Source organism: Bubalus kerabau, chromosome 3 (genome assembly GCF_029407905.1).
Source record: "Bubalus kerabau isolate K-KA32 ecotype Philippines breed swamp buffalo chromosome 3, PCC_UOA_SB_1v2, whole genome shotgun sequence".
Taxonomy (NCBI): Eukaryota; Metazoa; Chordata; class Mammalia; order Artiodactyla; family Bovidae; genus Bubalus; species Bubalus kerabau.
In genome coordinates, this window is record NC_073626.1 from 164,568,721 (window position 1) to 164,581,423 (window position 12,703).

Here is a 12,703-nt window from a genome sequence, read left to right on the forward strand (position 1 = left end):
AAGTACGGATACTCTGCTGACATGGACCCGTAAACCACTAATTTTATATGGTCTAAATTTCTGTTGAAAGCGTCACAGCAAGCTGACAAACAGGTCAACAATTTTCCTCGTTGGGATTAACCCTCCTAAGATCCTCCTTCCTACATGGAGGGCTGCATACTTTTGCAGGTAGTAATCAGATGTCACAAATTATGGGTCTGATTCAATCCAAATTATGCACAGAGCTGGGAGAGGGGAAAAAAGCTGCTTTTGATTCTTCTCAGCTCTTTGCAGATGCTCTAAATGCCAGGCCTGTTTACATCCCCAACTGACTCCTTTGGAGTTCCATAAGCCAGTTGGAGGGGAAGCAGGAAGAGAACCAAGGCATCCAGATAGCCGTTTCTATCCAAGCACAAATAAAAGCTCTAGCGTTAGGAAAACCCACTTTCCTGCCTCCTGTCTAGTAGAACACTGCTACATGCTGTGGGGCTGGCTGCAGGAACAGTCAAGAAAGAAGACCTGTGTTTGTTTCTGTTATTTTAAAAAACCGAATCAAGATTTTGATTTTCAAAAATGAATCCTGAACATTTAACTTGTTCTCCTGTTTCTGAAAGGCCCAGTCCTAAGAAGGAATGACTTGAAATATCGACCTTAAAATATTTATTGGCATTCACATCTCCAGCTTTCTCAGAGGGCTTTGGAGAGTGTTGTTTTTCTCATGTAGTTGGAGCACAGTTCTTTCTGGCTCATTCTGCAGATTCGAACGTCCAGCTTAGGTAAGCCAGGTACTCAGCAGCATCAACAACTGAATTCCTGAGCATCAGATTTAAGGGGAAATGGGCTGAAATGATTTGAGGGAGGCAAGGTATGTGCAAAAATATAAAAAGTCTTTTGTACCTAGAAGGGAATGGATACATACCCCCTTAAAAGTTCATAAAATTAAAAACTAGCCTTTACCAAACTCAAGAAAACCCTAGAGAATCAGGCCAGCACTTTTTCAAAAACGAGAAATAGAAGACTGCTTTATTATTCATAACCTGCTGTCTTACCAGTTCAAACCTAATTTGGTAACCCTGAGAGACAATTTCTCTTGTAACTAAATAATCAGAATAAGTTGTCTTTGAATTGTTCTGAAAACTACCAATAATTTTTCCAGTAAAGAAAGAAAAATAAGTGCTTAACATATGTGTACTAGTTTCGATGGAGGCAAAGTGAAATAAACAATAGATAAAAATAGAATAAAAAGAGGCACCAATAAGTCAAGGCAAAAACCTTTCCTTGGATTTAGAGAATGTTCCATTTGGAGAAATACCAAAATACTGGAGGAATTTCCAAGCAGAAATTTCAAAACCTATGTTCCTACCTACATACGTGGTAGAAGCAAGCGTCTATTTTTTCTCGTACAAGGAGCCACAGGCAAACCTGCACACACTCCATGTTGACTAAACATTCCTTCACCATTTGTTCTCAACACAGAACCCAAATTCCACTAAAGCTATCAAAATCACTAATGTCGTTCCCTTTTTCCCTACCACGGAGGAATTATTTTACAAATAAACTCACACATGTGCCAAATGGTGCTGTGGAATTGGAAACACTCTAAATGCTGGTAAATAAATCATTTGCCAACAGGATGGAATACTATGCAGCTATACAAACAGGCTGAGGAGACCCTCAGCCTCTGATGTGGAGTGATGGCAGAGATATATTCGAAGGTGGGGGAAAAAAAAAAAGGCAAAGTGCAGAAAAGTTTCTACCGTGGGCTACCATTTGTGCAAACAAAGGAGGAGAGAATATTTTTAAGAGAGAAAGAAATACAATTGCTTGTTTATATAGGCTCTCTAGAGAGACAGTCAAGTTACTGAGTGACTTGGGTGAGAGGAAACTTGTCCCTGTACACCCATTTCTATCTTTTGAATTATGTACAGAGTGAAGGGTTTACCCAGTCAAAAATAAATGTGATTTAAAAATCTGGGGACTTCCCTGGTAATCCAGTGGTTAAGATTTCATGCTTCCAATGCAGGGGGCAGAGGTTCGATTCCTGGTCGGGGAACAAAGATCCCACATGCCACGTGGTGCAACCAAAAAATAAGCAATTAAAAATTAAAATGCCATCTGACAAAGCATATATTTCACTTGAGTGTTCAGATGGACAAGAGGGCAATCCTTGGAATAAAAGATCGCTTCCCTTTTGAGGCTGAGCATTGGCCCCCATAATCCTGGAGTCCTCTTGCCTCTAAAAGCCTTCAGGGGGCCAGCACGGTCCAGAAGGAAGGCCCAGGGCTCGCCAGCGAATTTTTTATCAGTTCACTGGGGGCCGACTGGCCAAGGAGCCGGGCTGCCTGCTGAGACGCCTAAGCCGTGACAGCTGCATAAACTGGCGGTGCCCCAGCCTGACCTATTTCAGAGACAGGTCAGCCCAGTGCATGCGGGGATAAGAAAACAACCTTCCTTCTCTCCAGTGGCTGCATTGGCAAGCTGCTCCAGCGGGGGAACCACGGGGCAGGAGCTCTCCAACCGTGCCCCCCACCCCAGTCTTACAAACCGGGCTACTTTCTTTTCACCCTCACATAGCACCCCAGTCACACAGAAGTCCCCAGCTTTGGGGACTAGACAGAGTACAACTGAATAGCGAGGTCATTGAAATGTATCTACACCCCCCAGCTTAACAAATGCTATTTTGGAAAATTTCCTTAATATTTCTGAACTCAAATTTTAAAGGAGAGAGATTAAGAATCATGCAGAAAGCTTTAAGAATGCACACCATCTCACATGCGGAGCCATAAAGACATTTTAGAACAAGGAAGCAGGCTGAAGAAGGGACACGATGAGGAATTATACAAACACAAACAAAGGATTGTGCCAGGATTTCAGGAGTAAGAACGTATAGACGAGATCCATTTTCAAAAAGCAATTTATTTGTCAGATTACTGGGGGGAGTGGGGGAAGACTTGTGCAAATACACAAAGAAAACAAAGTTTGATTTGGAAGAGTTTTCAACAACCAAGTTAGTCTAAGAGAGAAAGATAAACTTTCAGATCAGGAGAAAAAAAGTAATTAAGAAATATCTTTGACATCCCAGCAAATGGTTTTTGAATTTTGTTATTTTTCATATCTAGTAAATCAATACAGACTTTTCTATTAAAGAGTTTCTTATAAACTCAATTTTTTCTGACTCAGTGAAAGTGGATTTTGTGGTGTGCATGAGTGTGTGCATGTATGTGTACTGGTCTTCATTGTTGCTCCTAAGCCTGAATTAAGCTTTTATCTGCCCTTGGGCAGAGCCCATCTGCCAGCAGACTAGTCACTTTCTGCAAGTTCAGAGTTTTTTTTCCCCTACAACATTTTGAGTTTTCCTATGAGCTAGGTATAACTTGCACCTTCTCGTTTCATTCTCATATCACTCTGGGAAATTGGTACGGTATAATATGCCCCCATCTTACCAGCTGTCAAAACTGAAGTTCAAGGGATCACACCCAAAATGTGCTTGGTCTCAATTTTAGAGCAAAATTAGTGATGTAAGACAGACTACTTTTACCTTGGGTGCTATGCTCTTAAAGGCAAGCAAAGACATGATAAAGGACTTTGGGGTGTGTTTAAGTCAGACAAGAAACACTCAATTGTATTAGTGAACCTCAGTTAGGAAACCAGCCAAGTGGGGATTCAGAAAGAAGAAACCTGTTGCTTTTTTTTATAATAAAATGAATTGGACCAATTAATTTTCTTTAGTTCAGGTTAAGCTCAACCATGGTAATTGGGAGACACACACACCCTGTGGCCAAGATTTTCTTAATCATGATAATATATTTGAATACTGGAAGAATTTTTTAATATGTGTTTGAAAATAGACTCTATGGGTCTATAATTGTTTAAAAATAAGAATTTTTTTTTTTTTTTTTCAAAAAAAGATAAACCCTATAAAAGAAACAAAAACTATGCTAATACCCCCAGACAATGCCTAAGTGCCTGTTGACTGGGTAAGTTAATGCTTATATTAGGGCTTGCCAAAAAAAAAAAAAAAGATATGAGTATGGTGGCTGTACTTCTCCTTTATCTGTGTACTTGTAAGAATCATAAGCCAGGCTTTCTGTTAAAAATGTAAATTTGTACATGACCATGTAAGTGTTGACTGTGAAAGTATACAAAAACCAATTCCATGTTGTAAGGTAACTTGCGCAAAGCCATTAACTTTCCTTTCTTAGCTATTCTATCCTAACATACTTATTGTTTCCATCTAATGACCTAAGGCCAAGCACACTGAATTCTGCAGTTGTTTCCAGAAATATGCCTACCATCTGATTATAAAATCTTTTTAAATTTCCACTTAAGCCTCCTTAGCTGTACTATTTGAATTCCAATATGATCCTGAAAATTTTTAATGCTGAAAGTCAGTGGTATTTCCTCTCCCCCAAACCTATGTTAGTTGGCCAAGAAGAGTCTCCCACTCTTGTCACAAAGCATTTTGATCAGCTATTTTAAAACAGATCTAATGGAATCAGATCCAGAATGAGTGGGAAATTGGTTCCCAAAATCAAAAGTTTATATTAATATACTATTGTAGATACAGTAAAGCTGGCCAAATAAAAGTACATAAGAATCAAGAAATCACTAAGTGAGTTGAAGGAGACAAACACGGCTGGTTTGCTATTGCCTGTCATGAGTTCCAATTTGTTTTACGGAGGAAGATTCGTTTCCCAGCCACAGCAGTAAAAACTCAGACTACCTACTTTGATTAAGTTGCTTCATCACAGAGAGAAGGGGTTCTTTGTTGTTTGGGGTTTTTTTTTTTTTTAACTTAAAATCCTGCAGCTAAAATTTAAATGTTATGAACTTTGTTATATACAACATCTAAGGTAAAACTCTTCCTCAGTAATTTTTTTCTAGGACAAATGTACACCAAATCAAATTCTAAATTTTACACCATTATTCTTTATTAAGATGCAATTACTTCTTTAAAGTGAAGTGGCCACTGCCGTGGCAGAAATTATGTCAGTCTCCTTGGTCTTTATCAGGAAGGAAGAAAAACTGACTTTGACGATAAAAATTCATAAAGCCTTTTATTACTCAACTGTCTTCAACAACTATTCTCCATGGTTTTCATAATTCCCTTTGACAATGGTGAAACTTCTAACTCATCTGTCTTGAATAAAGGTTTTATAATCCTAACGGGCATTTTGATAACTACATGTTCCAGATACAAACTGGAAAGTATATTCTGTTCATTTGAGGGCATAATTCCATCACAGACAATGTGAGAGGATGCTTTCTTAGAAAAGAGACGACCCCATTCCAGAAAAGTTCAACACTATTGGAGTTCAGCATTTGGCCCAATACCACAACATAAAGCTGAAAGCTGAACTGTGCCACTTTCCACCCAAGACTGGGACGAATGGGGTGAGGAAACCTTTCCCAGCAGAGTAGAGAATGGTCCTCTGTCCCCACTTTGGTGTACATCTTCCAAAAGAACAGCAACTTCTGAAATTCCCTTTTACTTTCTTAAATCACAATTCTCCAGCTAAGGCAGCCAGCACTTTTCTATTTCAACAATAACATCAAATATTTTTTCTAACCTTATTGAGATATAATTAACATAAGCCCACTGTCAAAGTCAGTAATTCTGCCTTGGTACTGAGGTCAGGCTCCACTCAGAGTATGACTCTGTGTCCCCCTGGCAGTATATGAACACATAGCCTGATTTCCAAGACAGGATAGTCACTTTCACTCCACATGTATGTGAAACATGAAATACACATATACGTGAAAAATATAGCAAAGAATTCTCTAGCATTGCATCTGGATCCAGGACAAGGCAGTCATAATCAATCTGCACTGACTCACATTTCCAGCTTAATCTATTTCAGGCAGTTGTCCCAATGCCCAATGATTGGGACTATTTCAAAGGACATTTGAGCACAGATAGATTATTAATTAATTGGGAATTATAATAGAAAATGTTAGAAAATACTCACTAATGATTCTGACTCTGTATGTCAAGATTCATCTTGCTCAAGAGTGAATGACATAGTAAAATAAAATCAAATGAAATAAAAATAAGTCTCTAAGCACATTTAGTAGAGAAATGAACAGAGAAAGGGCTTCAGAAAATCTCCCCCACAGGCAGATCCATGATGCTCAGTTGAATATTCAAAGCTGAATCTGGCATAAATTTCACAACCTCAGTTAGAGTGATTTGTTGGAATTTGCAAATTAAGCACAGAGATGGTATTTCCAAAAGAGCCTTTGCAGGAATTTTAGCTCTCATAATAAAAGAAAAATCTTTCCAAATATATTGAATTCTTAAACCAAAAAAAAAAAGTCTAGCAGTTCATCGAAAAATCAACAGTCCAAAAAAGTCATACAATTATTCAGGGAAATATTTTTCCTAGCATTCAACAGCAGTGCTGAGTATGAATTGGGAAGCTGTGCTGTTACTTCAAATTCTGATGACTCTAGAAAGTGTAATCCACAGGACAAATAAACCTTTCTGTGTGTGTGTGCAACTGGGTATAGTTTACTGCCAGCATAATTCATAGTGACCAACTTATAAATAAACTCTAACGATGCACAAACTACACACACAAACAAACACATATCTGCTCCTACATTGTAGGAGGTTTAAAAATATACATGGGACTCATCTAACCATCCATAAACAGAAAAATTGTGGAAACATATGTAGGGAAATGCAGTTAATCTAACTCTCAGTTTCCTGTGTATTTAATTATTCCCCACCTAGTTTTACATAAAACTCTGACATCTTGCCTTTACATCATTCCAGCTTGGAAAGCAACTTCAGTAAAACTTCCATATTTAGAAATTTAGTGGACACTGGGATCTTAGCTTCCATGCCTCCCACCACCTCCCGGCCAAGGAAAATCTATTTGATGATAAATTCACCATCTTAGCTTAAGTTTTAAACAAGAAATCACCATAGGATAATTAAAAACACCCCAAGAATCTCTTCTCTACAAACCTAGGACATGTAACTGGTTTCGGTTCCTTTTTCTTAAAGAGAATTCGGTCAATCCTCCTTAGAGGTTGCAGAGGAAAAGGGGGATTTTCCAAGACAGATAAGTTGAAATGATCCCGCTTTGATCTCAGTGGTTAAGAATCCTTCACAATGGAAGATGGCCACTGAGAGGCCGCGATCCTGGCCTTTTAATGCGTAACAATGGTATCAACAAACAGCTACTTAATCAATATTTGGCCAGAGCTGCTGAAAACTTCCTTTTCAGATTTTAATTCCTTGTTGTAAAACAACCCCAGAGCAGCCAGTGAGATAAGGCATTAAACTGACTGCTTAATTGCCTTTTACTGTCTTGTTAGTTATATATGTACATTCTTAATGGTACTTTAATCTTTATTTACCCGCATAAATAAATTACCTGGGGTAGGACCCCACCAAACAGAACCTCCTCTGCCCCCAAGCCTGGCGAAACTCTCAACATGTGTTTGTTGCTGTTGTTGAGGCTTTTAACATTTATTGACTATGTACGTTAACATTTAACCTCGTGGTTACGAAGGATTTTTGTTGTTGTTCTCAAAATACAAAATACTCGTGAAAGTTGAACCTGAGTTCGGCGGCAACACTGCTATTCACCTGATGAATTTCCGCATATTCCACCCCTTGAACCCAGGCGCACTTGCTGGTTCCACCTCGCCACGCGGATGGGTTTTATTGCATAGCCCTGGGGACTCTTAAATGACCCTTCAGTAATTATTACGCACTTGAAGCCCCAACGTCCCCGTTCCGGTGCTATCACCCAGCAAATCAAACTTCAAAATAAACATACAATTTCAAGCATTAATTAGAAAATCTGCATGTTTTCAATAAGGCTATAAAGTAAGCCGACAGCAGTCAACCAGACAAAACCAACCAGCGAAAAAGAAAGCTACAATCTGATCTCGGTTGCTTCCTTTCAAATCGGTCCAACGGGAAAATCGTTACCGTTACCTCCTCGAAAAGAACACAGCGTGCTGTTTCAATTTAACTCAAGTTCTGGTATTTCCCATAGATTTTTATATGTTGAGTATTTTAAGCGCTGCAGAAAACATGAAATTTACCCCCCAAAGACAAGAGACGACATTGGGGTCAAATTCGTGATTCTGACAAATGGAGACCGGGCTGTCCACTTTAATAAAGGTTCCGATGCCACAAACCTAAGATCTTATAGCTCATGATTTTAATCTGTGGGAAAGATTTTCCCCCTCCCCCCTCCCGCCCCCGCCTGACCCCCGCCCTTTGCCTCGCGCCAAAAAGTCCTTCCCTGCTAACTGGTGGGGTGGGGTAGAGGGGGAGAGACACGAAACTGCCTTCAGTTCCCCTCCATTTCAGTAGTGCTCCCGTTAATGATAAAATGTTCATGATCCCACAGGAAACGAAATCGTTCCAGAACTTTTAAAATGTCAGTACGTGTTTAATTGTTTTATCGTATGCCCGGCTGAAAAGATGACGTCGTCTTCGTTAATTTTAGAAAAGCTCACAAGTTTGCAAACTCGAGCAAAGCTTTTGTCACTTTTACTTTCTCAAATCCAAAAAAAAAAAAACCCAAAACAGTGCTTTTCATAAATGTCAAATTGAAAGGGATCGATATAAAAGGAGGGTAAGCTCCAACCGACCTATGCTTGGGTCTCTTGGCTCAAACTTTGAAATTGTTGCAAACCTCCCACGCTAGCTGGTGATTCTTAAAAAGGGTTAGGGTCCTATGAAAGTGTATCTCCAGCCCCAATCAAAACATCAATTTGGCAATCTGGCCTCTTTCCCCCTGCACCCCCGAGCTGCCACTTCAAAGCTGCTGCAACAAGTCAGTAATTGTAACTTTGCATCTAAATATTTAAGCGAGAGTCTTGCAGTCGCGTGTCCATTTACAGTCCTCATCTGTCCTCTAATTCCATTACGGCACAAAGCAAAAATGTTTCCCAAAACTCACAAACAGGAAAAGCGTCACCCTGCCGCTGGTGGAGGAGGAGGAAAAGGCTGGGGGGAGGAGCTGATGAAGGAGCAGTTTCTATTGATTAGTCACCGCTTTTGTGTTAAGGGCTTTCTTTAAAATAAGAGGGGGGAAAAAATGGGGGGAGGTTGCAGAAATTTCACTAATGTGAGCCTCAGGCAAGGAAGGGGGAAAAAAGAGGAGAAGAAGGAGGGGGAGGCGGGCTGTGTCTAGATGAAAGTGAGAAGGACATAAAGGAGGCAATTGAGTCGGCTGCAGCCCGGCGAGCTAAGCTTCGAGCCGGCCGGAGCGCAGGGGAGGGGGCGGCGCGGCGCGGCGCTTTGGCTCAGGGCGCAAGAGTGGGGGCCGTGCCCATTGTGGCGGCGCCCGCGGGCCCGCTCCGCCGCGCCGGGGGAGGAACAGAGGCGCCCATTGAGTGGCCGCGGCGCGGGCCGTGCCCATAGCCCCCCGTTGCCGCGACCGGGGCTGGGTTTCTCCGGCTGCGCCCGGTCGGCTCTCGGTGCCGAGTGGGGAGGGGAAGGAAGGGGAGTGAAGAAGGTCCTGGGAAGGGTGGGGGATTCCTGGCCGCCCAACCCTCTCCTTCCACACTGGCAAAACAGCTGGAGGTGTAGATCCAAGGAGGGGCGCGCAGTCTGTTGCGTGCCAGGGCGCACGGGCCTGCGCGCACCGGGTCTGTCAGCCACGGTCGTCTTGGATGGGGCGAGGCACAAGGCAAAGTTGAGAAAGTGAATGGGGCCATCTAGAACGCGACCCTGGGGAGAAAAACGAGAGCTGTTCTGACCTCTTTCAGGATGCCTCTCACCCTATGTCCTAGTCTCTGACAAGTAGAAAGATGCACCCGAGAAGAGCCAGTCAGCAACAGCCGGCAGGCCGAAAAGGAATCTGGAACCTTCAGAAAGCGCGCGCCGCCCTGCTCAGGACGCCCAAACCGCCTTCCTTAGGCCCGCCTGGGAGCTCAGACCCCTTTATCAACATTCATTCTATTTTCCAAGCCGGGAAGCCGGAGACTTTTGCTGCCCAAACCACCGGGAATCTTTTTTTTTTTTTTTTGAGATTTCTAAACTTCCCTTCCAACTCCACTCCACTCTGTCCTTTCTCTGGGCCCCTGTTGCCCTCCAGGGCTCATCTGGAAAAGGAGCTAGAGGCGCTGAAGAGACTGACGCTGCCTCTTGCTTGACAACCCCAAATTAAATTAGACTTTAGCCTCCGAGTTGTGTGTATGTGTGTGTTTTCAACGGTTCAGCTCCGCTGGGGAGAATACTCTGCTTTTAAAAATGGTAGCAATTGCCCTTGAATGGCAGCAGCCCCAGCTAGACAGCCCGAAAGACTAGAAACATTTTGTAGGTGAAATGGCCACTTTTTCCACGGCTGGAGAGTCCATAAAACTTCCTGGCGCAGCAGCTCTTGGGGCTCATTGAATAATTCATCCCTCATTGCAAGCCCATAATGTCTATTCTCAGCCCTTTGTGGGGCTGTTTTCTCTTCTTTTCTCCTTGAATTATAAAAAGGTTGCCTTCCTTTGTTCACATCAAGCTGCTGCGAGCGGGAGCTTTGTCTGGGCCGAGCTAAAGTGTGAGTTTCAATGGACTCTCCAGGCTTTGTCTCCCAAGTTCATCTCCAAGTGTAGATTGTGTAGAGAAGGCCTTCTTTGTAAAAGCTGGAAAAGTTGTACAAATGTTTGACCAGCTCATTTGGGGCGTTTTGTCTCCTGGGCCCTCGGTTGCCGGTGCGGCGAGGAAGCGATGGAGCTGCGGCGCAGGCGCCTCCAGCAACAAGTAGCAAAGCCTGGCCACCTCCACCCTCCTTCCCAAGCCTCCCTCTGGGTTTAGTGCCTACAGGGGCCATTGGGTTTGGGGTTGGCTGGCTTCTCTCCTTCTTCCCTCCCCAGCACCTCCAGTACAGCTCTAGACCAGGACTAAAAGCCAGGCATCCTCTCAGAGACCAGGGCAGAAAGGCACCCCTTCAAAAAGAAGGGCTTACACTGAGTCTGTGTGAGACCCCTGCTTCAAAGGAGGAAAGCCACAGGGTATGTGTCTTCTTCATTCAACCTGCCCTGGGTTTTTATGTCTTGATTGCCTGTGTGTGCCAGAGCACCTAGGCATCGGTTTAGCCCTACAAACTGTGGTTTGGATTTGTAACATCTAAGTCTGTGTCTCTTCGAGGTTGTGTACAGACTTCCTATTGATTTGTAAAGCTGTCGGCTCCGGAGGGCCAGTGGTCTGCGCTAGAGTTGAGCAACGAAAGTAAAAAAAGCGACCAGTTTCCCGAACCACAGTCCTACCCGGGACACCACTGGCGGAGGGCTCAGATCCAGTAGGTCGAAGTGGTTGACCGCTCCAAGCCCACCTGTAGAGCCGCCTGCCCTTCTAGGTCAACTCAAAAGTCCACTCAGCCTCAGAAGTCTCAGCCCCCAGCGAGGGAAGGCCATGCATGGGTGGGGACACCAGGCAACTCCCGACCCTTTGGGCCTTGGAAGAGGTGCAACCATCCCCCAGGCCAAAAGTGCTGAGAGGCAGAACTGCGGAGACTCTCCTTGTGCCAGGATCCCTTCCCAGTTCAACTCCCATGGGGCTGACTTTTTCCGTGGGGCTCTGAAGATAACCCCAAGGCTACATGTAAGGCTCCACAGGGGAGGTTTTTCTCTTGAGGCTAACAGATCACAGCCAAGGAGAAGACACCCCTGGGAAGAGAAAGTGCGCCCACATTGCGAACCCGAGAACCCAGAGCCCCTCGCTTGTAACCAAGATTTTAGGATTGTTTTTCTTCCCAGACACACACAGTTCAAACCCTACCGCACTTGAAAACCAATTTAAAACAAAGGAAAAACCACCGACGTACACATATACATTTATAAGGCAATCAGTGTGACACAACTTTGAGAACCTACTGCCTTCAAGAGTTTTGAGTCTCTCTTCCTCTCCCCTGCCTACCCACCCCCTCAACCAAGGAAGCTCTTTGGAGACTCTGGGCCTTTCCTAAGGGCACAAAAAGTTCCTTTAACCTCGGGAGGCTCAAAGACTGCCCCCCAGGCCCCAAACTGCTCAGATTCAGTCTTGCAAGCCTGCGGGCAAGAGGGTAGCCCCTCAGCCAGACCGCAATTTGTAGTTCTAGATTCCGAGGGACTGGGAGTGATGCGGAACAAAGATTTATAAAACAGAAAAGAGAGAGAGAAAAAAGATTTTTGTATTTAATGAAAGTGCATCTCGGGTCTTTCTCTTCAATGCTCTTACCCGGGTGCAGTGGATACGAGTGAGGAGGGACCGTGACATGAGCCGGGGAGGCGCAGCCCGTAAGCCTCCAAGGTCAGAGCGCGGAGTCCGAGAGGCGCTGGCCCGCAGGGCGCCGCTCAGCGCGCCGCCGCTTACCTCGCTCACTCAGGATGCCGTCGATGCTGTGTTTCGCTTTCTTCTCACTCTCCTCTGCCTCCTTCCTCTCCAGGTCGGCCTCCTCCTCTTCGCCTTTCCCGAATTTACTCCTCAGGATGCGGCTGATGGAACTCACTGGGGGCGGAAGGAAGAAAGGGGCGCAAACGACTGAGATTTGCAGGATCATGCTGGAAGGGGCTCCCCAGCCCCTAATCGGAGTGGGGGTGAAGAAGGCCTGCCCTGCACAGTTTGCTTCTGCCCCCTCCTGCATCTTTGGGCATCCTTGTCCTTCTACACCCCGCCTCACCCTCCCACTCAACCTGCCCCCACCCCACCCCCATTGTATGATCGTCTTCTAGGATCACGGAGACCGCAGCCTGGAAAGCTCACACCTCCGGGTTAGGGGCC

At 44.1% G+C, this 12,703-nt stretch overlaps 1 protein-coding gene across 3 annotated transcripts in view; it reads right to left on the reverse strand.

Annotated features, from left to right (window-relative positions):
* Positions 1-12,703, reverse strand: part of PAX3 (paired box 3) — a 101,436-nt gene that overhangs the window by 84,746 nt on the left and 3,987 nt on the right. For all 3 annotated transcript variants that reach the window (XM_055573581.1, XM_055573578.1, XM_055573580.1), the window contains exon 4: positions 12,296-12,430. In XM_055573581.1, the coding sequence (XP_055429556.1) occupies positions 12,296-12,430 (135 nt within the window). The remainder of the gene's footprint in view (positions 1-12,295; positions 12,431-12,703) is intronic.